The sequence below is a fragment of the Amblyomma maculatum genome, chromosome 5, assembly GCF_055883805.1.
Source record: "Amblyomma maculatum isolate TAMU_Amacu chromosome 5, ASM5588380v1, whole genome shotgun sequence".
Classification (NCBI taxonomy): Eukaryota; Metazoa; Arthropoda; class Arachnida; order Ixodida; family Ixodidae; genus Amblyomma; species Amblyomma maculatum.
This window is the reverse complement of record NC_139348.1, coordinates 135,288,340-135,315,332: the sequence shown is the minus strand read 5'-3', so window position 1 is coordinate 135,315,332 and position 26,993 is coordinate 135,288,340. Positions and strand designations below refer to the sequence as shown.

General features: G+C 47.3%; 1 protein-coding gene across 1 annotated transcript; it reads right to left on the bottom strand.

Annotated features, from left to right (window-relative positions):
• Nucleotides 1-1,988: 1,988 nt before the first annotated feature.
• LOC146189649 (DNA topoisomerase 2-alpha-like) lies at nucleotides 1,989-26,865 on the bottom strand. The gene is made up of 8 exons (XM_084604405.1): nucleotides 26,006-26,865; nucleotides 24,442-24,630; nucleotides 18,796-19,239; nucleotides 17,872-18,219; nucleotides 15,959-16,792; nucleotides 11,156-11,473; nucleotides 9,358-9,740; nucleotides 1,989-5,125 (listed from the first exon to the last, which is right to left on the bottom strand). The coding sequence occupies exons 1-8, from the start codon at nucleotides 26,615-26,617 to the stop codon at nucleotides 3,424-3,426; spliced, it is 4,830 nt and encodes a 1,609-aa protein (XP_084460531.1). The 5' UTR covers nucleotides 26,618-26,865; the 3' UTR covers nucleotides 1,989-3,423.
• Nucleotides 26,866-26,993: the final 128 nt, after the last annotated feature.

Here is a 26,993-nt window from a genome sequence, read left to right as displayed (position 1 = left end):
CTGGTGCAACTGGATGTTACTAAAAAGCAACATATAAATAGGCCTCAGAAAGGTGCTTGTTGAGAATTAGCATGCATGTTCTTAAAGGAGTATAGACACGTACATTTTCTGTATCGGTATTTTTGCTTTAATCGATCCACAGTGGTCCAAAACAGAGGGACTGCGACCCAAAAAGCCCCAGCACAGATCAAGTAATTTATTATCAGTGCAGTTATCAGGGCTAGTTTCGGTTTCGATCTCTCCGGACACGAGCGCTCGATGACGTCAAAGATACGAGAACGCCACGCGAGCTTCCCTACTGGCAAGGTTGTTGATCGTGTAAACACAAAATCTGATGACGCATTCGGGTCGCGTTTTTCGTCTGCTTGCTGTCGCACGTGCAAGAAAATATCGTCGTCGAGCAGCGCTTCAGCGTAGCATAATTAGTACTGCGACGTTGTTTCGCCCAATAGCGTAGATGTTACTAATATTGCCGGGCACTTTCTTTAATCCCAACCCGCTCGTCTGCGACTCAAGCTCAATTGTGACGAAGCAGGAATCATCAGCAGCCGCGAAAGCTTGGTGGGTTGACGCGCAGGAAATGTCAACTGGTAGGAATGTTGAACAAAGGAGCCGTGGAGATGCTGCTTTATCAGTCCGGTTGGCCAATGCTGTGAGCCCAGCTGTTCTAAAAAATGTTTTAGTAATGACGCGATCAGCCACCGTAACCCGTAAGCTCTCCCGGTGGCTCCCGTGCTCACGCCTGTTCAAGCGCTGATTGGTCCCGACATGGCAGGCCTGCGTGCCGCCGTCAAGCACGTGGCGCCATCTGGCGCAGTCAAGGCAATCTGGGTGCGTAAATCCGTGGCCGCCGCGATCGGCTCCCAAGTCTCATAGCATCCGCTATCGGTAATCTAGCTATCGCGGATCGCTGTTCATTTGCTTACATAACTATTTGTACAAAGGACTGTCAGTCACGATTAAATTGCGAGGATTATTCGGCCAATACGGAGGTCCTGGTAGAAGTAATTACAGTGATACAAGCGAACTTTTATTTTTCCTACAGCTGCTGCCCGGTGCGATGCACCTGATGTCTGCTAGCACCGCTGCGGAAGGCATCGCGCAAAGCAAGAAAATATTTTACAAGATGGGCTTGCCAGTACAGCGGCGCAAAACTCCGACGTTTATTACAGCGTTAGCCCGTTCCGAAGCGCCGTTGCTGGCGCTTCGATGTGAAACCAGCTAGGGCTAGCGACGTCTAGGGTAGGCGGGGAGCGGCGCAGTATGTTCCCGGCGCGCCATCGAGAGGCACTGAGAGGCAACAGCATGCCCTGCACTAGTGCAGGCATGCTGTTGTGGCCCGAGTTTAGCAGGCAGTCTCCATATGTACACCGGTGAGGTAATTGTAACATGCACCAACGAAGAAGCCATCGAGTAAAGCGAGCAGAAGCGTAGTTCTTTCTCAGGGCACGGTCGGAAGCGGCGGCGGCGCTGTTCGAGTCCGGCCATGTGTCGTCACTGCTCTTTGCTTTGCCGACTCCACGTCACAGTTGCTTGATTACGTCATGTTGTTTACCTATGTACACGTTTTCGTCACAGAGATGTCGATGCCAATGGGTTTTGAAAAACGGAGTTCTTGCCTGGCTTGCTTTTAAAATCAAATTAAAATATCTTCGCGGAACGTGCGAGGTTGGGATTGCTTGGGGAGCATCTCTGTATAACAAGGAAAGCAATCGTATTCCTTCCGACGCTTCAAAAAATGGTGTCTATACTCCTTTAAACGAATGCATATGCATAATATTCTCCGAATGGTGGCAGAGCAGACTTTTTCAGTGTCTCTTGTGTGATTGACATGTCGAACTGGGTTGCCATAGAAATGTTTGTATTATGTGCACGTCAGATACCAGCTCCTAGCAATGTATTCCCTGCAGAATATTTTGAGGGTCATCAGGGATGTATTTGATGCACAAACACCAAAAATCTAGCAGTGATAGAAATGGAAGCTTCAATAGAAGATATGCACAAACCATTTATTGTATCTTACACTTAAAAACACATCACAAATGAAGGCATTTCCCTACTTGGAAAATGCCTGGAGCAAATCTGCATGAGGGTAATGTTCTTCTTTTAAATAAGTATTCATTTCCTAAAAACCACGCCTGCACACACCCAAGGCCTACAAAACAGCAGAAGCTTCCTTGCTTTGCACCTCGGTTTGTTAAATGCATAACGAAACAATGACAGCACATGGTAGCTATAACTGAAAGTACATCACCAGTATATGCCTCAGTCAAGAGCATGCCAGCAAATAACGTGTTAACGCAATGGCAGGATAAAATCGTGTAGTAGAGTCAATAACATAAAAATGCAAGGCTGAGGAGGATGTGGTGGTACAATGCGCTAGAAAGGTTCAGTAGGCAGACAAGCGTACATTACAGTTTTCGAGCAATGAACATGACAGCATATGCTAAGTGAAAGTTGTCAGGATTGCATTTCCACATCTCACAAGAGCTAAAACCATTCAGAAAGCTACTAAAAACAAATAGTGAGCAAAAGCACGCAGTCTTGATGAGCAAGTTCATGATAAACCTGGTTTCGTGGTTAAGCTAAACATCAGCATAAGTCCAACAAAAAACCAATCCAGCATCCCAGGTGAATGATGCTTCAAAACTTTGATGTGCGTTATTTACACAGTGCTCGCGTTTGATGTATCAGGCGTGTCCGCTGCCACCGCTTGAATAAAGACTGCTTCAGCCTATACGTAATGGAAAAAATGTGATGATCTATGCCGAGTCCTCTGGCGTCGAGGACAGATGTAATACAGACTGTGCTGACATGAACAAAAGTGATACATCACCGGTAATGAAAAAATGAACATGAAGCAAACAAGAACAATGCCAACAGCTTTGCTGAATCACTACCACATTTACACGATTGTAAGTCTACATATTCTTGAAATTTGAAATTCCGAAGTATAGAGGGGGAGGTGGGGTCAACTTACAATTCAAATCAATGCGTGGCACTGCCAATAATGGAGAGACAAGCAAGATATCAGAGCTGCTTTACAATTTTGCTTGCTCTACAGCTCTCCCCACAGCACACGGTCGTAGACTTACTATCGTGCAAGGTACATCGCTGCAAAGTAATGAAAGCCCCAAAGGGGCACTTTGCTGAAGCAAGAGTGAGATGCTTATGCCCGTAGAGACCTTTCTAGAGCACCCTACCAGAAGTGAAAGGGTGTCCAGAGAACAGAGAATGACGAGGTTGCGAGGAAAACGAAAGAAAACGGTGAGCAGAAGCACATGGAATGTAAAAGGAAAGTGAATGGGGTGGCATCCATGAAAAAGAGGGGAAAATGACAGGTTTGTGCAACAAGTCTAAAAGCAAAGCTACGAAGAATGAAACACAACAGATCCAAAAGCAAACAAAGGTGGGTGCAGCTGCTTAGAATTCATCGTCACTGCTGTCACTTCCAAAGTTGTATTTGACCGGTTGCTTGGCACGGCCCGTTGTCATACGTGGTGCCATAGACACTGCAGTGTCTTTATCCGATATTTCGCCGTCATCGTCATCCGAGGACGCTGCCTTTTTTGCTTTCTTTGCCGGTTTCGCCTTTTTTGGAACACCATCCGAATCAGAGTCTGCAGCTTTCTTCTTTCGGCTCTTCGGAGCCGCAGGCTTTCGTGCGGCTGCTGCCTTCTTGGGCTTGAAGTCATCATCGTCATCCAAGTCAGACGCATCAGAACCACTACGTGCCGGCTTCTTTTTGGGAGCCGGGGGCTTGCGGGCAGCCGGAGCCTTCTTTGGTTTGGGCGCTTCTTCCTCATCGATGTCCGAAGCGTCAGAGTCGCTCCTTGGGGGCTTCTTTTTTGCTGGTGCCTTCTTGGGAGCTGGCTTGGGTGCTGGACGTGGTGCTTCACCGTCAGAGCCACTACCCTTGGCTTTAGATCCACCTGCTGAGCTGGCACCACCAAAAAGAGAGTCAAATGCATTCTCAGAGCTGTCCTTCCCACCCTGACTGAGGCGCTTGGTCAGAGGTTCCAAGTTGCTATCACTGTCGCTGTCAAATGCACTTCGAACGCGGTTGCCATTCTCCTGGCCATCTTCCTCAGGGGCCGCCTCCTGAGAGTCTCCACCATCTTCGATGACACCTTCATTAGGCTTTGCCTCACCCATGTCATCATCGTCATCTTCTTCCTCACTGTCGTCTATTTTGTACTTTGGCCGGGCTAGTGCCGCTCGCCGTGATGTCTGCCTTTCAGGCGGGATCACTGGCCTTTCTTCATCATCCGAGCCAAAGCTCATTGCCGATTGTTCGTCCGACGTGTCAGACCCCGACCAGCTGTTACGCCGCTTCTTTGGCGACTTCTTCTTTTCGCTCGGGGCCTTAGGTGCCCGCTTGCGTGGTGCAGCCTTTGGCGTCACACCATCACCATCTTCTCCTCCTTCACTCTTCGGTCCGCCTTCCTCTGCCTTCTTGGGCTTCCGGCCAGGCCCCGCGCCTTTCTCTGGTTTCTTTTTCGCTTCCCAGTCCACTTTTGGTTCGACACGCTCGCCAAATGGCGATGGCTGTGTCTCGGCTTCCATCTTTTTCGACATTCCCTTGGCCCGACCGCCCTTGGATGCCGCCAACTTCAGACCCGCTGCTTTGGCCCCAGATGCATTCTCTTCGTCTCGCTCAGCCTTCTCCACCTCTTCCAGCTTGGTCATAAATACATCCAAGTCTCCCTGCCAGAGGTCCTCGGGCGTCTTCCTCCGTAGTGTCTCTACCTCCTCCCGCTTCTGGTCCCGCTTGGCCAGCAGGTCCTCTTTGCGTTCCCGCGTCAGGCTCCACAATGGCATGCCCAGCAGGTAGTTGTAGCTGGCACTGCCTGCCTCACCCTCTTTCTCCCCCTCCTCCGCTTCATCCTCTCCATCGTCCTGCGTGTCCGCTTTGTCCTGTTCTTGGCTCTGCTGCTTCTTCCACTCGAGCAGCGGATCTGGGTCATAACCCCGTTCGCGCAGCGTCCCAATCATTTCCTTGCGGCGCCGGTTTTCAATCTTGATCAGGTTGTCAATCTTTTCAAGGATGAAACGAGCTTGGTTCTCCAGTTTCTTGGCCTCCGCTGAAAGCAGCCCCATCATGTATGCCTTCCGCTTCTTGTACCTGCAGAAAAAAAGAAAAGAAAACAATGCGATTCAGTGGCATATTGTTTACATGTGATCTCCACTCACACATCACATTTGCAAACATAGAAACATAACAGTAGCAACGATAACGCATTAAAAAGCATGCACTCTTTTCAGACGTCATACTAAGTTGTTGACATAGTTTCCATGCTGCAAAATGTTGTGATGCAAATCGCTGCAAGCAAAGAAAAAAAAATGAATATGCATGGATTCAACACAGCAAAGATCAAATACAGCAAAAATATTGACAGGTTCAACATCTTAGAGGACACTTGGGCTGTAAGCCCTGCACACAGGCATTTTTGTACAACACGGAGAGGTGGTAGCAAACCAATCTTTCGAAACCTCGAAAATATGGACTTGACTGAGGAATCATCATATGCCTCATAAAAACGGCTATGTATTCACGGCTAATGTTTTGTAGTTTGAGGAGTCTGAGGTATAGTGCTCTAGAATATTGGGCAGTGTGACGACCGGCGCCTGAGAGCGGGCCGCTTTTGCGATGACAAGAACCGACTCCCGCGAGAGGGCGCGACGTGCAACAGGGGTGCCACGTTCGCCGCTCGGCGCGTAGCGGCCGCGGGATAGCAGGAGTATAGAGGAGGGTTGCGGTTCTCTTTGGAGCGATTTTCAGACGCTACGCAATTAGTGTGATAATTAATAAAGAGGCTACTTATTCCAGGTGCTTAAACTGCTCCCTGCCATTCTTTTACGTCTATCGGGAGACATCGTGCACGCTTGGGTAGTCCTTCGGAGCAGCGCGCGCTGTTTGAATCGCTATCTGAAACTCTCAACATTTCTTCCTACGGACAGTTACAAATCGTCCAGATGAGCAATTTGTACTTAATGTTTGCAATGAAGCGTGGTGTTTTGCATTTGTTCTTCCCGTAAGGAAATAAAGGCTGCGAATCAAAGCTTGTGCTCCGTAAGGCCTCTTTAGGAACACCTATTTTTTACAAACCTTATTTACGAACACCTGCTTACATTTTGCAGCTTGCGCTTATTAATACATAACAACGGTTATCTTAAATCGTCAGTAATCTGTAATATATCTCTTTAATCGGTGTTCTTTATGTGCCCTAATCACCGCTTATAGAAATTACAAATACAGTGTGCAAGCAAAACACATTTATTCACTACCGTACTAATTTAAAGCACTGTGGTATTTACCGACAAAAAAATAAAAATAAATGAAACAAGGTATAAGCGACTCAAGCATTTATTCTTTGTTCGTGATTAACAATTACGTATATCGGGGACATTTGTTTGCGTGCCACTAACCAAAGGGTGAACCAGCTGCTTAGATGAAAAACAAAACAAAAAGTCAAGTACAGCTGGGGCATTACTTCAAATAAAATATGAAAAATTAAACCCGTCACATACGTACGTAATACGTTCATAGTCGGCACTTGAGTGCGGACGCTTTACTGGCATCAAATGGTACGGAGCAAACAAACAAAAATAAAAGCACTGATATTTGCGCGTCAAATTGGCAGTTATGACGCAGTTCTTAGCGCGCACCGAGAGAAAGCGGAAAAATGCGAAAAAGATGACAAGCACCTAATACGCAAGCAATTAATATAATGCCGAAATCAAATGCGGACATAATGTGTGTTTATTCTTTGAGTGCGTGGTATGAAATATCAGTAATTGACTGGATATACTTGCAACTGCTGCTTACCGGACTATATATAATCGGGCTACTTGCCGCGGGTGCTCTTTGCAGTACTAACCAGACTATAATTGTTAACAAGGTTAATATTATACGTGAAATACTTCCAAGGGAATTTAATTATTTTCCCTTTGGGAACTCTTGTCGTGATTCGCTTACTTCGCAAAGAGCGAAGCCGCAAAAACACATTAAATTTCATTGCTTCAAGTGGGAGCTTTTCTGAAGCTTCAAGTAGGTAAACGTTTTGAACCTTCACATTTTACAGGAAATTTGCAAAATCTGAAGTGCAAAGCAGTCGAAAAGGACCGTGCATCCGAGCCAAATTTTTTGAGTAAGTTGCGACCTAGATTCGAATTTATGGCGCTATTTTTGTTCGTGGTGAGAAACCGTGCCGGCCTCACAACCTCTCTTTCGCAGAAGGATGATCTAGCGGAAGCGAATTAAGCATACCCTATAGGCTCTGCGTCCTCTATTTTCCGTCGTTATTTCTTTTTCAAAGCTATTCATTTTTTTTTTTTGTATGTACATAAAGCAGGACTGGAGCGACCTTCTGGAGGCAATGACTTGCATATTACCGGTGGCTTGCGCACCCTAGAATGGAAACATTTTCTGGTCTGGGTATTTATAAAGCTACCCGTTACAACAATGTTTCAGCTAATGGAGAGAAAAGAAAATGGTGTGTTCTTAGATTAGTGTACAGTTTCACAAATTACCCCGCCGGGGTGGCGCAGTGGTTACGGCGCTCGACAACTGTGCCCAAGGATGCGGGATCGAATCCCGGCCTCGGCGGCCACTTTTCGATGGAGGCGAAAAGAACGGCGCTCGTGTGCTGTGCGATGTCAGGGCACGTTAAAGAACCCCAGGTGGTCGAAATTTCCGGAGTCCTCCACTACGGCGTCTCTCATAGCCTGAGTTGCTTGGGGACGTTAAACCCCACAAACCAAACCAGTTTCACAAATTGTTGTCTCTTAAATCTCGACGTTTATATCTTTATACGCGTTCGATTGCAGCCTGTTTGTGCACTACTTTCCTCTTCCCGGGCCTTCATTTGGTTCTTATGCTCGGTTGTTTCCTCTTTTTCTTCGTCTTTAGCTGTCTGCTTTCTTCGTCGTGCGTTTGCCGTGCCGCACGAAAATTCTGAACCTTTATTCACATTCGCGGTCGCTCTTTTCACGGCGCTGCGTGCCTTCCACCAACCCCTTTCTCCCTCCCTGGTAGGCGACATGTTTCTTTTTATTTCCCTGTGAAACCTTTACCTCCCACTTCTTCCACCTTTCCTGACCCACTGTGTTCCGTTATTCAGTAGCCAGTTGGCGTGGTGTCGTTCGTTTTTCATGTCCTTACTTTATTTATCTCTACCTCCATGCGGGGTAGTCCACATTTAATTCATTCAAACTGAATGCCGACTTCTCTTGTGGCTTCAGTGACGTACTGTAGTCGGCATAGTTGGCGTGAAAAACAACGGAATATACCATTTTGGACTGTTTTGATAATGGGGTTACTGTGACCAGTTTTAGTCAGCGCTCAAACGCACGTGTTGTATGTTTCACTTCTTCATACATCCTGCCTCCACACAGCCCTCTTTTCAAAACGACTACATTTCTGGACGTGAATTGGGTGCTTTAGGAATGCTAAAGCAAGCTGTACGGCGAGTGAAGCGTGCTGTGCGAGTCGTATGCCGGCCCTCTCCAAGCTGTTTTCTTCGGAGCCAACTCCTGTCATGTTACTTCCCCGAGGTGTTGCCGACGGCCAAAATGGGAAATAAATTAGGTGATTGCTAACAGTACTGAGCACCGTTAACCGGCATATTTGTAAAATCTTGTCGCGAACAGCTCGAGACGACGCACAAGCAAACAAGAACGTACGTACAGTCCGCGCGGTATCCGCCCCGCCGCACAGCGCGCATACGCGGGCGCCCGGACGGCTGACACACCAGCTGCTGGTGGCGCCCTCTGCGCTGCGGCGCCTCCGTCATCGCAAAAGCGGCCCCTCGCTCCCATGCATTTCGCGGCGCGGTCGACACACTGCCCAATCTTCTGGAGCACTATATCTGAGGCATTGGCTTAGATAGCCTTGGCTATTTGCTCCTTATCGTACGTCACACAATACTATGCGCTTGCACCGAAAACCGGGCAGCAGCACAGTCAGAAGTTCTCGCTACAACTAGCTCCTTCCCGTGGGTTCTCTCTCCCTCAGTTCTTGTGACTGTCGTTGCCTTAAGAAAGTGGACTACATTTTCGCCATGCATAGTGAACCTGCAGCATGATTCTTAGCCGCACTTCTGTGGTACTACTGGCTGCAGACATGTGGAAAGTATGACTGGGAAATGAAGTTTTAAAAGCTGCTTTTTTGGCAGGAAAGCAATTTTTTGACAGTTATCCCCACAATTTTTAATAGGGTGGGGGCCCACTGAGGCTTAAGAATCAGTTGGCAACTTTTACGCAGTTTCATCACCACTGCCCAAATAATCTGCGGCACAAGCCGTTATAGATTTCATTTTTAGACCCCACACTGGAGGCCCAAAAGAGCAGTCTCACCCCTCGAGGCGTGTGGTGTAGAAATCCTTCAGGATCTCCTCTGGCGTGCGGAAGGTGGTGAGGACGCCTTTGGAGTCGAACAGCACCATGGAAGAGGTGGTGAGTGAGCTCTGCAGCTTGAACACCTTGTGCAGGCCCTCGTCTCGGGCCTTGGACAGTTTCTCCTCGGTCATGGTGACTACAAAACGCACAGTGGTGTCCGTGTGGTACTCCTTGTAGTCTGTGATGAGCGGGGGCACCTTTTCGCTGCCATGCAGCATTGCCTCCAGCACAGACTCCTTGTAGGCCTGGGTCCACGTGCGGATGGGCAGTTCTGTAATCTCAATTGTCGTTGAGCTCAGGATGGCCACCTCCCCACTGATCAGGAATCGCTGGGGCTCCACCTGCACAAACATGGCACGCCCTGTGATGCTCGGCATACCACTCATAATAAACAACCTTCAAGTGCAAACCCAGTTAAACCCAGACATAGCACAATCGGAACAGTCAGCATCTTTTCATTACAAGCAGTTTCCAGGCAAAAACTGGTAGGGTCAAGCAAGACAAAACCGATAAGGGCCAGCTGGTGATACAGGGTGAACTCGTCTCTCTAAGTCTTTAGTACAGTCGCCGACCGATATTTTGGACGCCAAATTTTCCGGACCTGCCTGAAAATCAGAACCTTGCCAGGGCACCGCCACGCTCTTCAGAGTGAATGTATAACATCAACCAAAATGTCGGATGTTTGAAATCATTCTCGTTCAATTTTCCGGACTTTTTATTTCGGTTCGAGACTCAAAGCTATCCAAAAACGAAAACAATGCCGGTACTATTTTGGTTTTCTGCAACCTCGAACCCACGTGTCATATCGTCCGCTGATAATGCCATCGGAACCTCGCATACCCGGTATAGCCTCGATAGCAGGCACCGCTTGCTGCACCGTCCCGCCAGTGCCAGCTCTGCCGTACTGCCGTCGTGCACAGTCGTCGGTCGTCGCGGTCGCCATTCACGAGTGGTGCGCTGTTTACATCGCCGCGTCAACTACAGGCAGTTACTGATGGCGCGGACACCGCCGTCCTCATCCGCCTCCTGGACAAAACCATCGAAGCGAGGAAATTACAGCTGTTTGACTTGCAGTCTTCATCTGCTGACTTCATCGAGTACTTGCGCGCTGCAGGAGCCCCGTGGAAGTGATGATGGAGTTTGCTAACGCTGACAGTGAGATCGAGCTCTGCGCGCTGAACTCACCGACTACGAAATTATTCGCCAGGTGCTTGAAAGTGATCAAAAAAAAAAAAAAAAAAAAAAAAAAAGAAACTGACACAGGTATCGCAGTAAAATAAAAGTTGAAAACTTTAGCTTTCTCATACCACACCGAATGTTTCAGCCATTAAATGTAATGTTTGCTCCAGCTGACTACATTTTCCACTACCTTTCAGATTATTTTGCCACTTTTCTTCCCAGAAGACCTGGCAATCCTAGAAAGGGCAGCTGGAGACATCACTCAACAACAGTGCCTAGCCCCACATCTACAACCGGCGGCGGCTGTGTTTCGATGGAGGTGAAACGAAGAAGCGTCGTGTGCTGTGCGACGGCAGCGCACGTTAAAGAACCCCAAGTGGTCGAAATTACTCCGTATCCCTCCACTACGGCTCCTCTTTCAGTTCCACCTTCCTCATTTCCTTATGGCGCGGGCCAGGTGTCCACAAAACAAGCGTGACAGATACTGTGCCTATCTTTTCCTGTGAACCAATTATTATTATATTATTATTATTATTATTAGCCCCGCATCTAACAAAGAATGACGTTCCCACCATACCTGATCCACAGACCCACGGAAGTTCTTGAACCAGGGCTTCATGGGCTTTGGTTCCTCGCCAGCAATCATCTTCCGCAAGTTGGCCACTATTTCTCGTGGGTTGTAATTGGGGATCCGGGTGCTCCAGCCCGTGCCGATGCCTTCAGCACCATTCACCAGCACCATCGGGAGCACGGGGATGTAGTACTCTGGCTCGATGCGCTGGTTGTCATCAAACAGGTAATCCAGAACTGAGTCGTCTAATGCCGGCATGATGAGCCGGGCAAGTGGCGACAGCATTGTAAAGATGTATCGAGGACTGGCAGCATCCTTGCCACCCTGGAGGCCACATGGAAAAGAAGCAACCATGGCAGTGAGCACTGAACAACTGATAGGTTTGCAAAACAAGCAAGTCGCTACAACTCTGAACATATCAACACTCTATTTGACACGGGTCTTCTTCAATCGGCCCATAAACTTGCAATACAGTTGAGCCCGGTTATATATTGAACCTCGGTTTCTCGCAATATTGCCTATATTGAACACAAATAATCCCACACAGAAAATCCTGCTCACTAGTATACAGCAAAACTGCAGGATAAATTAAACTTCAACCTCAGTTACCGGATACACTGATATGCACCCCTACAAGTAGTGCTTGTCCTAGAGGTACTCTTTGATCCCACTCCCTACACAGAGGCATCTGTGTGGCACCAGCTAGCTTGTGAAAATGCCAAAAACGATGTGACAAGATGTTTGGTATGTTTGAGGGTGGGGCATTCCGTATCTTGTATTCCTTCTCCATGCATGCAGTAAAACCAAACTAAAAGTTGAGGGGCTCCCGTGCCCCTCTTGGCCTTTTGAACTATGCGCGCTCCTTCCACTCAGTCTTGGTGCGCACGGAGAGATCGTGCAACTGCGGAGGCATGGGGCGTGACATGTGCTCTGCCGGGACAGCGCGGCTAGGACGCGGTCATGTTGTCAGCAAGTGGCGCGATGCATCCTGGCTGAACACGGACGGCGGAGCAGCGTCCGACCAAGACGAAGACGGAAACAGTGCCTCCAGAGAAGGGTTAGGCTGTTTGCGCGAGTTGTTGCCACGCGCGAAACAATGTCTCTGGTGCCGCACCCCCAATTCATGCCCTAGTTTGTATTGCCTTACCGCGTCGTGTAAAAGCACAGTCCCTCTTCTTTTTGTAATCATGTCGTAGTGATGCCACAAGCCTCGAATGTATGCTTCACTCTACAATGCCTTCCCATGTTGTATCGTTCCGATATGATTTTTTTGTTGACCCAGAATAAACCGGTGTTACTTATACAAACTGTGGATTGTTTCTCGCAGACCCATTTTCTAGAGAGCGGAGCCTTCAAAGCCTAGCAGCAGTTCTTGCTCCGCAAGCTTTTTGCCAGAGGCTTTGAGGCATACAAACTGTACTCTTATTTTAATAAGCAATTATTTTACTTACATTCTACTGAGAACATGATTAAATACCTCATAATAGCTAGTGGCTAGTTCCTCTCTGGCTTTGAATGTATAACGAGCAGTGGGCTGTTGGCACGCTAGCAAGTCGCCTGCCGCTGCCGTGGGTGCACCGTATTTGTGCTTCTAGGTTACAGATTAGCCAATCTACTGCCACTTTTAAAAAAATAAAAATGTTGAATTACCTGCACAACTATTCCATGACACCCTCAAATTCGATACTCTCTGGTTTCACAGTGTTGGGACCCCAATCTATCAATTTAAATAGGACTGGCATTCTCCCAGATTTCCAAATGCTCCAGTCAAAAAATAGTAATAACCAGGCTACGATTACCTCACCATAGTAATGCAACATTCAGCAACAGCCAGTAACTGAATGCATCACCTGCAGCAGCTGCACAACACTGGCACCCCTTCTGCTCAGAGGCACATGGGATGATGCAAGATACTCTTATCTGAGTAGTTCCATGCCGCTCTACCAAAGCTACAATGAGTACGGAGGCGACGGCCCTACACTGCGGAATGTAGTGCCAGTATAAAGTGGCCGTAAGTCATATGGAATGACATGCTTTTTTTTTAAAGCACGCATTCCCAAAGTGCTATTTGAAATCAATCCTTAATGTAAACTCGACTTACATACGCTATTTCCCGAATTTAGCGCTCGCGGCTTTTGCGTATGATGAAATCACGGTTTCAACATGGCGGTGCACTTTGAAGCAGGCCGTCTCGTTGCAGAGTCAACTTGTCATTGGTAATGTTTTTTTCCTTTGCGGCTTGTTCAATGGTCATGAATGGCGCACTGCATGTTCACTTGGACTTATCCCACCCACAGTAACATACATGAGTGCTAAATTATCTTTGTATCCTACTTTGGACGAAGATTTTTGCCTCTCCCAGGGCTAAAGAAGAAAGTTGGTGCATTAACAAAAATGCTTTCAGCTTGGAAAACCAGATGGCACCGCTGGGCTAAAGTTGCCACCGTGGTTTCACCTGCTTGCAACAAACTAAAAGAGCAGATATGACAAAAAGCGTAACGCGGCCCAAAAATGCTATCCTAAACATTTGAATGTTTTTTTGAGGCTTGGTACATACTAGACGGGATCATTTCAGTCTTTTACGACCGCATCTGCATGAGCCGCGAACAGATGACAAGGCCCCGAGGAACCCACTTAAGGGGAGACACTGGTCTTAAAATGAAAATTTTTATTTTTAGAGATATAATAACGAAATTGGGTGTGTATATGTATTTCTTCCTCCTGTTTTCAAAAATGTAATTAGTTTTACTCTATCTCAATTAGTTCTAATGTTATTGGGAAATAACCAAAGCCTAATTTGGTAATTTCTTACGGGTCGTTAGGACAGTTTCCCTCAATATTTTCTCGTTCCGATTAAAATGTAGTTGTAGCCAAAGACCTGCCATGTGGAGCTATGCTATTTATATTATCATTGATGTACATCACAGTATAAAAATATTCAATTATGTAGATGCCCCACAATCCGAAAATATAATTAGCTGACATTATTGTTCAATAAATTTGATATGTTCAACTTAGCAATATAAAAATAGCATAGCTCCACAGTTCAAACCTTTCTGAATTCAACGGTATAAGATTTATTAAAATTGCACCACAAAAACCCAATGAAAAGTTCCGTAAGGCTAGTCATGTCACCAAAAAACATGAAGCTGAGAAAAACGCATTTGAAGTTTTGACACTGAGTGCAGAAAATATTGGGAAGAATCTTCGACAACGGATGTTACTCAGATGTTCCCTATCTGTTTCCCTACAAAACAAAACAAAAAGTGTCCTATTCCATCCAAGGAAACATTTAAAAAAAAAATGTCGAATGTGTAAGTGTGATGAAATTATAGAGGTTACTTTCGAGAAGTTAGGGGTTGACTTTTTTTTTTTTTGTGTGTGTGTGTTTTTTTTGAGGTGAAAGTGAGGACCGGAGCCAAGGAGACGAGAGCTCCACCAGGCAAACAGTTGGGGAAGAGAACTGCTTCTGTTCGAAATCGCAGTTTTTGCAGACAAGCAGAAGCTTTACAGCAAGGCCGTACTCCTTATCTGTTGCCTTGCTCAAACGCAGACTTCCTGCGCCGCAGGTTCCGCACTTCGCTTGCGCGAAAAAATTGTTCAAAACCTTCAAGTCCACAATCGCGAACTGGGTACCGGCATCAGCTGTCTGGTAATCCGCACTGACGCCAAGAAGGTCAAACTTGCGCTGGGCTGCCGACTTTTCCGACAGAACGGACTTTGCTTGCGCCGACCGCTCAACACGCTGCGCCTGCTCGGTCGACGAATAGTACACAGCATCAACACGAAGTTTGCCACGATCCGAGATACGATTCGTGCTGCAACTTGGTCCCGCGGTGTCGTCATCGGGCAGCGTGCTTGATGTACCCGGCGGATCCAACGAGTCCGGCACTGCAGGCCCCGGCGACGCACTGGTGGCCGCTGCCTGCTGTTTTTTGTTCCACGGACGTTTCTTCCGGCTTCCAAAAGCTCGTTGCGTGCTCGGTTTCAATCGACTGTCTCCCGGCATCTCGATCGCAAAGAGAAACTCCCGGCACAAGGCGGAAACCCGGCGTGTAGAGAAACACGAGCGCAAAAACAGACGCGCACGAAGCGACAGCCACAGCGGCGAACGCAAGAGAAAGAAAAAAAAAAATGACGTAGACGGTCACACCAGCCAATGGGAGGCGCAGAACGGCGCGCGCGCGAAGCGCGCCGCGTGCGAGCCAATCAGCGACCCGAAAACGGCCTTCGGGAAACCGGCCCGAACCGCCGCTCGGCTTGAGCGACGCCATTTTGAGATAGCTCAAATTGCGCACAAAGAAACCAGCTTCAAAACAAGCCCAAGATGGCGGCGATCGGCCGGCTGCAACGCCGGCGGCGCGCGCGGGAAGTTCGAACAAAGTCTCTCTTTTCGGGGCCATTTCGTCGCTGCCGTGGTGTTTTGAAAGCCGATTTTATCGCATTTCCCGACCGAATTCAGCGTTAATAATTTTACTGTAGATGCTCGAAAGGATAAACCTTCCGAAAATGAGTTTTTCCCAAAATCGACTTTTTGACCATTTTCGACCGTTTTAAGACCCGCGTCTCCCCTTAACGCTCCCTCGTTATTGGCTGAACAGGGCTCCTAGCTTCCCCCCTCCTGCAATGAAGTCATGAGTACAGTTGTTGCCAATGCACGGAGAGGATTCTACAAAGCCTGCAGTGTGGTTAATGCCACCAACCCCATTGCTCTTAGTTGCTTCTCCTGCTACACAGCTGCAGCAAATCCGGGAAATGCGCCATTAACAGCTACCATTGTAACATAAGGATCCAAAGTGAGAGACTCACCTGGAGGCGGGTGCCAAACTGTCCAATAGGCTGCAGCAGATTGATGTTGTTGCTGCCAACGAAGTTCTGCGCCAGGTTGATGATGGTGGACATGAGGGACGCCTCACCGTGGTGGTAGGCCGAGTGCTCAGCCACGGATCCGGCCAGCTGCGCCACCTTGATTTCACGCTTGTCGTTGCGCTTAAAACAGGTGAAGAGCACCTTGCGCTGGCCAGGCTTGAGCCCATCGACCAGCGAAGGGATGGAGCGCTCGTTGTCCATGTTGCTGAACAGGATGAGCTCCTTGTTGACAAAGTCCTCGTAGGTGACGTTGTGCGTATCCTTGCCGTAGAGGTACACCTCCGGCAGTCCTAGCTCTCGACGCTGCTTGCGCTCCTCCATGCCATTGCGGAGCCACTCTTTGCGCTGCTCGATCATCTTCTTACTGAAGGCCAACTCAATGGCCCGGTCGTCCTCGCCTCCCTGGTACTTGAACTTGATGCGGTGCCGTGCCATATCCATGAAGTAGTCCTTGGCCTCCTTGGCCGTGCTGGTACCCAGACCCTTATAGTACTTCACCTTCCAGCGTTGCCAGTCGTCGGTGGCTGTCTTCCATTCCTCAAACTCGGGCAGCGAATAGAAGGACAACTCTGTCTTGCCCTTGGTGGCCTTGACGATGGGCGTGATGAACTCTTCCAGGAAGGGCAGCTTCAGCAGGGAGGGCCAGTTGTGGTGGATGAAGTTGATCAGCAGGCCCTTAATGTGTGAGCCGTCCTGGTCCTGATCAGTCATGATCATGAGACGGCCATAACGTAGAGTCTTGAGGTCCTCCACCGACTCATACTTTTTCTTATACTGCACAGAAGAGGGAGGCAAATCTCAGCATCCAACTGTACCTGCTCCAATTTTAGGCAAAGAGCTAAGAATCGGTTTGAAGCAGCTTTCGCGCACCTTTCCTTTACAGCTAGCACGGCTAAATAGAAAACGGAGTGGGGTGGCCGTGAGGGAAGGTTACGCGAGAGTCCGCTCCAGCAGAACTTTCCCAAATGAATCTCTTGGTTTCCTACACTGCGGCTGCGCACTCAAAGAGTGTGCAATAAGAGACGAAAGAGGAGAGTTCGTACAGTGCGATTAAAAAAGAAAAGAATGGCTGTGACTAAGCTCAACCAACCCTCGTTAAGCCTCAGTTTAGCTGTGGTCAGGCCTAACAAGACATGCATAGTTATTACACCTTTCACTAGCCGTTGAGCCAGGCAAAACTCCCACTCACCAGTTTTGGCTGTCCGTGTAGAGCGTTCACGCTCCCTATCGATTACTAAATCCCTCACAATGTTGGCAATGTCGACCGGATAAACGGACTAAGCCCAACATCTGCGAGTACCCCCTCGAACGACAGCTCCGGCTAATTTGCTTCATCCATAGCAAGAAACTATTCTGAATAGGAAATGCACGAACACTGCCTTTCATTAAGCAAGTGAAGGCAGCATCAAGTCGGCAGCTACGCCATGCGGTTGCATCAAAGTCTAGTTATGTGGTACAGGCGCAGCAAGGCTAAGCTCAACGAAGCGGTAAGTCATGTGGTTACACTGCTCCGCTCCTCTTGTTCAAGGTCAATTGTGCATACACGGCCAAATTTGTGCCACTAGGCTTGTAAAGCTTTCGCTTTAAGACCTGTGCTGGAGACTATGCAATTCAGACTCAAATGGAGCTCACTGAAACGGCACTGCTTATCATCAAGAATGTACATGCCCACAAACATTTACAACTGCTTGACACACCACAAAAATCACCTCATTCAACCAAGAAATCTCAACTCCCTAATGAATTTCTTGTGCTGATTAGTCTTTAGCTCTCTGAAAAGCAGAGTGCAACTGCAAGATCTTGATAAATGCTTCCCAGCTACACTAAAGACCAGTTCTGACTCCTCGACCCACCTGCAAGCCCATAATCTTGATGACGTTGTTGATCTCAGCATTCTCTAAGATCTGCTTGTGGGTGGCTTCCCGAACATTGAGGATCTTGCCCTTGAGCGGGAACACACCAAATTTGTCCCGGCCGACAACTGCGAGGCCAGAGACGGCCAAGCTCTTGGCCGAGTCCCCCTCGGTGAGGATCAGCGTGCAGTCGACTGAGTTGCGTGTGCCCGCATCGTTGGCATCCTCTAGTTTGGGTATGCCCTTCAGCTTGGAATGCTTTTTGGTCGAGCACTTCTGGCCCAGCTGCTTTTGGGCCTTGAAGCTCACCCAGGACATGACGGCCTCCACCACACCGCACTTGAGCACCTGCGCAAGCAGCAACGGCATGGGGCACCACATTTTAACGACAAATGCGCTTTTGCAGTCTAAGTAGGGTGCATTTTGGTCAAAGCAATGAATATCCGCAGAAAGCCAAAGCAGTGTTAAGGCCACTGCATGCTAGTTTATAACGAGTGATCAAAACGCAGGAGTCAAAATTCGATAAACTAAAAAGTGTAAACAATGGCACAACACAGTTTTCACAGAACCGCACAAAACGAAACATGGTCTTCATTTCAATAGTTTAAAATTTACTGCTACAGTAGCGGCAGGCATCGTCTCGCAGAAGCCATCTTGGTGTGAAATGTAACCATTCCAGCAACATTTTTGATCATTAGAAAAAAATTCTGTTTTCCTGTCCTTTTCTGTGAAAAATCACATGAAGCTGCGATCTATACTTTTCGAATTGTTGAATTTTTTTTTAAATGTTGTGTAACATTTAAATCACCTGATACGTATATGAAAGTCTCCAAGCAACTCCCACTATAGCCCACAAGAAAGATCCATACCACACTGTGTAAGGTATGGACACCTGATATCAGTGCAGAGGAATGATTATCTCACCTGATTGTAGAACTTGTCACTCAGTTCACACTTGGAACCAAACTTCTTGACCTGCAGAGTCATGTTCTCTTTGGTCTGGGAGTCGAACGTGGGGTTCTCGATGAGGCAGTTGACAAAGATCCACAAGTGGTCCTTGACCTGCTTGTTTAAGATCTTGACGCCTGCTTTGTTCTTCTTCTTGACGCTCTCCAGGGTCTTTTTGACCAGTTGATCGGCAACATAGTCAACGTGGCTGCCACCTTTGGTGGTGGCGATGCTGTTGACGAAGCTCATCTGGCGGAACTCCCCGGTCTCACTCAGCGCCACGGCCACCTCCCAGCGGTCGTTGACCATTTCGTGCACCACCGTGAGGGGGTTGCCTACCTCGTCCTCCTTGTCCTTGAGAAAGAGCTGCACATAGTCCTTGAAGCCCTTGACGGGTAACCGCTTGCCGTTCAGGTAGACCTGCAGCATGGTAGAACACCCATCACCATCAATCCGACTATACTCACTGCGGGGCAAAGAGCACTACCTTATTCCTCCAATTAGCCCGGTCCTGAGCTAGCTGCATCCACTTGACCCCTGCGAACTTCTTTACTTATCCGCCCACTTAACTTTCTGCCGCCCCCTGCCACGTTTTCCTTTCCTTGGAACCAAGTTTGTTACCCTAAGTGACCATCGGTTATCATCTCTTCACACTACATGTCTAGCCCATGCACATTTCTTCTTCTTCATTTCCACTAGAATGTCAGTAACTTGAGTTATTTCTCTGACCCACTCTGCACGCTTCCTATCTCTTAATGTTAACCCTACCATTTTTCGTTCCATAGCCCTCTGGGTTGTCCTCAACTTAAGTAGAACCCTCTTGGTTAGCCTCCACGCTTCAGCCTTATAGGTGAGTACAGGTAAGATGCAACTGTTGTATACTTTCCTCTTCAGCGATACCGGTAAGCTGCTAATCATAATATGAGAGTGCTTGCCAAATGCACTCCATCCCAATCTTATTCTTCTTGTTATTTCCCTTTCATGGCCAGGATCTGCGGTTACTACTTGTCCTAAGTAGACATATTCACCTTCTACTTCCAGTGCTTCGCTACCTAATGTAAACTGCTGTTCCTTCCCAAGACTGTTGAACATTACCTTAGTCTTCTGCGTATTGATTTTGAAGCCTCCCTTTCTACTTTTCCTGACTAGCCCATCAATCATTCCTTGCAGTTCATCCCCTGAGTTACCCATCAAATGGGTTACAAATCTTAGAATTACGTTTGAAATAACCCTTAAAAAAACCCTCAAAAGAATGGCCCCTTTTGCATTGCCAGGGGTCAAATTTAACCCACTTCAGGATTTAAACTTCAGAACCCGCAGAAAAGCACAACATACATTCTAACCTGCTTTGTATAGTGCTCCCACTTCACGTATGAAAGGAAAACATTCTCTAACAGTGTCTATTGTCGTCACCAGATGGCACCAAAATCATGTAGAGTTTGCAGTTTAGTACGAGAGAACTTCTACCGGAACACAGCCAGCCTGTGCTATTTCTCAAACATGCCTCGCAGGTTTCTCCATTTGCAGTTTTTGAAATCGATACTATTGAGAGGCAAGGAAAAAAATGGCCATTTCATTTTCACTAGCACCAACATGCCAGCTTTAGAGCAGATCAGTGTGCACAACCAGGCAGCTTACACATGGTTTCGATTAGCACTGGATTGCCACTAATCTGTGAGAAGATATACATTCAAGCAGCGAAAGGTTGGGATATTCAGAAAGAGCAAACACAAAGCACTGCCTAGGCTTTACATTCCACCCCCAATGCAAGTTAACAAAGAAAAGCTGCTGCTCGTGCTCCACAACTCGGAAAAAAGCACGCACCAACTTAGAGCAAGATACATGCCCCGTAGCCACACATATCATTTGCGCCCTTTCACAAAGGAAACTAATGCATTTAACCCACAGAGACAGAGACTTGAAGGTTCAAAATAACAACTTGAGGGGCTAGTTGGTGCTGCATAATACCCAGAAATGTGGCGCAACAAACACAAACACATGCGAAAAGGCACAACAGTTGGTAGTGTGCGCGTGTGTTGTCTCTCTTCGCATGTGTTTGTGTTCGTTGCACCACATTTCTGGGTATTTTGAAGGTTCAAACAGAACTAGTCAATACTTCAGTTACAAAGAAAAGAAACTGCACATGGGGTCATTTTTGCTTAACATTTTCAGAGAGGCCATGGTCCTCACGTGCAGGATGTCTGACCCTCATTTCTAAAGTTCGAATCATTTATGAATACATTTGAGAACTGTAGAAGAACGGCTGATTGGGCGAGTTGGTGAACCATGATGGACAGTAATATATGTGTGCAAAAAGACGAGACAAAGAAGAGAAGTGGACAACGATGGTGCAGAACTGACAACTGACAACAGAACTGACAGAGTTGTCAGTTCTGCGCCGTCGCTGTCCACTTCACCTCTTTGTCTCGTCTTTTTGCGCACATATATTACTGCACATTTGAGAGCTGTGCTAAAGTATTCCTTGGCTTTTAATTCATTTTATTCACTTATTTATTGCAATACCCACACTACAGTGGAGGGGAACAAAACACCATTCGTATAGGGACCGGGCGCCCGTTGCATGGCGCCACCGTCGCCTCGGTGGAACAGCGCCGCCCGCGGCGGAGTGCCGAAACAGCGGAATGGCGAGGCAGCTGAGCGGCGCAGTCGTTTCCGTTCTGCGAGGCGTTTTTGAGCCTGTCCTTACCCGTCGTTTTGCGGTGTGGCTTTGAGAGCTTTGAGCTGCTTTGAGTAATCGCAAGTATTTTTTGATCGGGAAATCTTGAAAAAGAAAAGGGCCGTTCTCGGCAGGGCGTGCGTGTTTTTTTTTTTTTTTTTGAAACCGTCCGGCGCATGGTATGTCTGTTATATACTCGAAAATGCTGCGCGCGTGATTTCACCATGCGCTAGGAACACCTTCGTTAAGCACTTGTTAAGGCGACTTCGAAGACGGGAATTGCGCCTGCACTGCGCGTCTATCTTATATTAGGTCTAGTCGAAATCTGCCTGAAGATCAAATACCGCCGAGCCGTGGCGTCGTAGTAGGGGTAGTTGTAATGGTCAGCGTTCATGTAAAATGAAAAAGATGCTGCACCTGTCTTTTTTTGGTAATAGCTAGACTCAAACGATTCAGAGTAGAATAATAGCAAATGACATTCCAGTTTCAACCTTGCAACGAGAGCTGTAAAAGGAAAAAAATAAACAAGCAAGACAAAAGTAGGATCCTATTTATGGTTGGAATAACAAACACACGTATACTTCCAGGACTTCCTGCACAATTACGCTACAACAGCTCACTGAACCCGGCCTTGAGACTATCAAACTTAACCATAATGTAAGCCAAATGAGTAATACCACCTCAGCATCATTTTTACATATACGGCAATGCTCTTGTTGAACACGTCGGAGCTGCTACATATAATTGACTTAGAAAATTTGATACTATACATGCCTTTCTCCCGACATGCTGCGGAGATTGTGAAAAGAAAAAAAAATTAAATTTCCTGCTAGCGTTCTCTCAGCGCAGGAAGTTCATTGCGATTGACCGCACCTGCCTTGAACATCTGAAGGCAATAGTTCAATACTGTCAAACTGTTAAATACAATCGAAAAAAAAAAAAAAAACACACACAGTGTGATGTGTTGTAAGATAAGCCACCGACAACTAAGAGAGCATTCTGTTTGTTAAATGAATCCCTCTGTTGGCTCGTTCGCTAAGGTGGTCTACTTTCTCAGCGTACCACGAACTTGCGGGGCCGATACCTAGCTGACCTCGATACCGGATGAGTGTGAGGGGACACGACCATGTATGTAGTTTTCTATTTGCACGTAAAGGAATCCGGATAACTGAAAGCCATTCTTTTTACAACTTTGTCACTGCAGCTTGCCGGACTGCTGCTAAATCTGTTTACATTGGCCATAGAAGCAATTTCTGAGAGAGGTGAAACGGTCTTGTCATACTACGCCACAATCAGGAAGTCTCACGTTCACTAAAACGCCGATGAGAAACACGTGTATTTAGGCGGGCCAGGAAATGGACACTGCTGAGAAAATGCGCAAAGCCGTGTCAGGTGCAACGTGAATGCGAAAAAAAAAAAAACTGCTCCACGCCTTCGAAATAAAAAAAAAAACAATGCTACCTTTATGCTCGTTTCCACCAATTCAGTTGTATTTTTTTTTTCTTGTTCGACTTTTATATGAAGCCGATAGCACAATTTGGGACCATGCGGTATTGATTCAGCTGTGAAATGAGTGATTTTATTACGCGAAATGGACATGCCACAAACAAATGTTAACAAATTCCAAGAGTATCAACGCAGAGCTCTCAGCGCATTTTCATTGGTTGACAAACGAAAAGAGGAAAAATGACAAGATCATGGTAATAGGAATTGTTCATGTCTCCTATCTGCTCTTTCTGTTAAGAGAAAAAAGTAAATTTGACTATGTCAGTGAAAGTATCTGCACAAACATTGTCTCTGCTCGTCACTGAAGATCGTGACGCAGCCCGAACGACGATGGTGGAACTGCCTTTTCTTTTTCCTTGTGCACAGGCACAGGTTTTCTTGTGCACAGGCGGGGAAATGCTAGCGTTGTAACTTATGCTGTTGGGTTACTTCGATTTCCAATTGTCAATAGAGTGACTACAGATGAAAGATTGCAGCTTCGACTCCGAGACTCTCGTGCCGTCACTCCAGGGGAACAGAAGGCACAGAGCATCCGGTAGCAAGCGGAATTTAAAAAAATTCGGCACTTTCCATGTCCACACAGTAACCAAATACGTAGATTCGTGCATTTGCCTTTCAAAGAACCATGCTTAGGTCATCCGCCACTCATTCTTCAGTGAAAGCCCGTAGAAATGAACCGACTTAAAAACGTCCGACGAGTTTGCGTAGCTGCCAGTGGAGCCAACAACGCACCACGTTTCGCCAGCCTTGTTTGGCCAGACTTCATTTCACTGGACATATTCACACACAAGTAGCCCAACTTTCTGTTCTCTTGAGGATATATTCACGCATAACGTCATCTAAACCTTAGGATTTCCAATTTCCACACAAACCAACGACAAACAGTACGCTCCAATGCGCTGGCAATGCGCCGACCGGGGCCGGCGCATTCCTGTGATTGAGCGATGCGCCGAGAGGCGTCGCCACCCGTTCAGCTGTCCGGTCCCTATAGAAAACACGCAGCAAACTAAAAAACCAACAATGCAAACATGACACGCCGGTAGGAGACTACATATGGGACCAAAATTTGTACGAAATTTTCATGCACAACTTACAGCACCTAACAAAGGGTTGAAGTTGGTCTGCATCAAATGATTACAGCACTCTAATATGTGAAGAGGCCATTTTCATTGAAAGCAGAGCTTATAAAGCTAGAAAAGACAAAGAAAATGAAATACAAGTGCCACTGTCAACTGCTGACTTTGGAAGGAAACTACGGCGTGCCCACATAGTTTTTCAGGCGCAAATCTAAAGCACTAGGCTACACTGCAATTAAATTCCATTCCAGAAAGGGATTATTTTCTATGTGATACTGTTTGTAAAATGGCAGGTAAGGACTCAACTGATTAATTCAGCGCCTTCCGCATCATTTGCTGCAAAATGAACATTACGATTCTGACCTTGACGCCACGTGTGCAGCCAGCCACGTCATAGGCACGACGTGACAGCAGGGCGACTGTGTCGGCGTCCAGTTTCTCCATCTTGAACTTGGCTAGGTCTGGCTGAAAGGTGATCTTGGTGAAGTCGTCGCCCTTTGGCTCGGTCCGGATCTTGGGATCAGTGGTTTTCTTCATGTTATCCTCCCACACCTAGGAGAGCATAGGTGAAAGCAATGAGCAACTTCTTACCTAGTAGAGGACAGACCTGGTCCTTGGAATAGTGCACAGGCTTGGTTCAAATATGTGTAGTATACACACACCCATCACCTTCCTAAAACGACACAAGTGGTCTCTGTGGCATAGACGCAAGCTAAATGAGAGGTAAACTGAACATGCTCACCCCGACTACTTCAATCGATTCTTAACAAGCTTCCCTGGTGAAATGTTTTAACGTCATACATTTTTTATTGTTTTACATCTAACAAAGAAGTAAAACTACATATTTTTAATGCTTCTGTCATAACACTCCCAATTTGAAATAACACCACACTCCAAGCTTCTTAGCACTTTTCGGGGTGCTTTTTTTCTTTCCTCATGTCATGCTGTCATCTTCCTTGCCTTACCTTACAAGATTTCTTGTGGCTAAGGCAGGTCCTAATTTTGGCCCGCTCTTTGAATTTCCCAAGCACCATGAACATATAAAAGCAACTGGTTAGCTATACCTAACCATAATGTAATTAATCCCTATCTCATGGAAACAGTTTGCCAAATACTTATTTTGCAATCTCCTTTCTGTTTAAAGCTGTAAATGATACGAATTTAATTTGGGATTGCCTGATGACCTGTTAATGTCACTGAGTGTGAGCTATGATGACATCACCACAGTTGTTTTGTAGTCAGCCTACAGTCAGGCCAAACTAGTGCAGGCTAATCACAGTGATTTGAATAAGGCGTGTTGTCAATGGTCCCAGCGCTGATTTTGACTCTAACAAGCACACTAAAGTATGCACAGGTGTGAAAATGCAAAAACAATCCTTTGTTCGGCGACCAGGATCGCAGTCAGGCACTGCGAGCTGTATTACTAAATTCGCGCAGGCAAGTTCAATGCACACCCTTCATATTGAGAGCATATCTTAACCTGGCCACCAATTAAGCTTTATCGCAACTTTTTGGCACGGAAAACTTCTGAGCACCTGCACGTAATTATGTTCTATTTAAATGAAAGTAGCAAAACCGCGCTTTCTTCCTTCCACAACCGCTAAATAGCACACTTGAATGAATGAGGTCACACCGAGTAAGTGGTCAATGCCTCCCCATTCACTGCCAATTGCGCACGGCCAACTACACTGCTCATCATTATGCAAAAAAAGAACGTTCATAAAGTACTACTTTCACTAGTCATGACCACGACCCGAGTGATCAACAAGGAAAACTGCAGGATCTAGGAATCCGTCACACAGCGCAATCAATAGAAAGCGTGGTTTTCCACTAGCCTTCTTGTCAAAGGAGACAATTCGTGCACACAAAATTTCGAAGGTTACGCATATCGCAGCCTTCAGCGGAATTAGTCGCCGCGCCGTCTTACCTGCTTGAAGAGCTTCTTCTCGGTCCTGGAATAGGTTTCGACTGTGAACTTGGTGCTGAATATGTTGCACAGCTTGGCACCGTAGCCGTTACGGCCACCGGTCACCTTTTTCTCCTCGTCGTTGTAGTTGGACGAGGTGAGCAGGTGCCCAAAGATGAGCGTTGGCACGAACATCTTCTCCACCTTGTGCTCGACGACAGGGATGCCCTTACCATTGTTCCAAATAGAGATGCGGTTCTGCTCGGCGTCGATCTCGATCTTGATGCAGTCCATGCTCTTGTCGCGCTGCTTGTTGTCAGCGGCGTTCACCAGGATCTCGTCGAATATCTTGTAGAGGCCAGGAACGAAGGTGATGCTGCGGTTCTTCATGCCGCCGTTCTCTTCGCCGTCGTAGACCCACATGCTCTGTGTGATCGGCTCCACGGAGCCGATGTAGGTGTCGGGCCGGAGCAAGATATGCTCCAGCTGGCTCTTCTTCTGGTAGATGCGCTCCACCGAGAGGCGGCCTTTACCGCCTCCTTTGTTCCCGCCGCCGCCGGCGGCGGCTTCGCCATTCTGCTGATTGCCTCCTGCCGGCAGATCGTCCAGCTCGTCTAGCCCGTCCGACGACATGACGACGCCGCTGGCAGCACGGGACGCCTCCAAGTGCGTACAAGATTGCGCGGCCGACAGTGACACGCGCCTTAACGAGCCAGCCGCAGCTGCACTGGCGCTAATTGAAAGCGCTCGAGCTAAGCACTGAATGATGCCACCGCAGAAAGGCTTAACGGAACGGACATCTTGGTGGCGGGAACGCGGGAGCGCCAGCCAACCAACGGCTTTCGCGGTTAACGACGTCCATCCGTCTTTTGAAAATACAAAAACGATGCGACTTCAGCGCCGTTGTGTCGACGGCGGCCGTGCAGTCCCGAGAAAGCCGTAGAAAACATTGGTATAAATTTCAACGTCCACTGCCACGGAGGAAGGAATTCCTCCATGTCCACTGCTC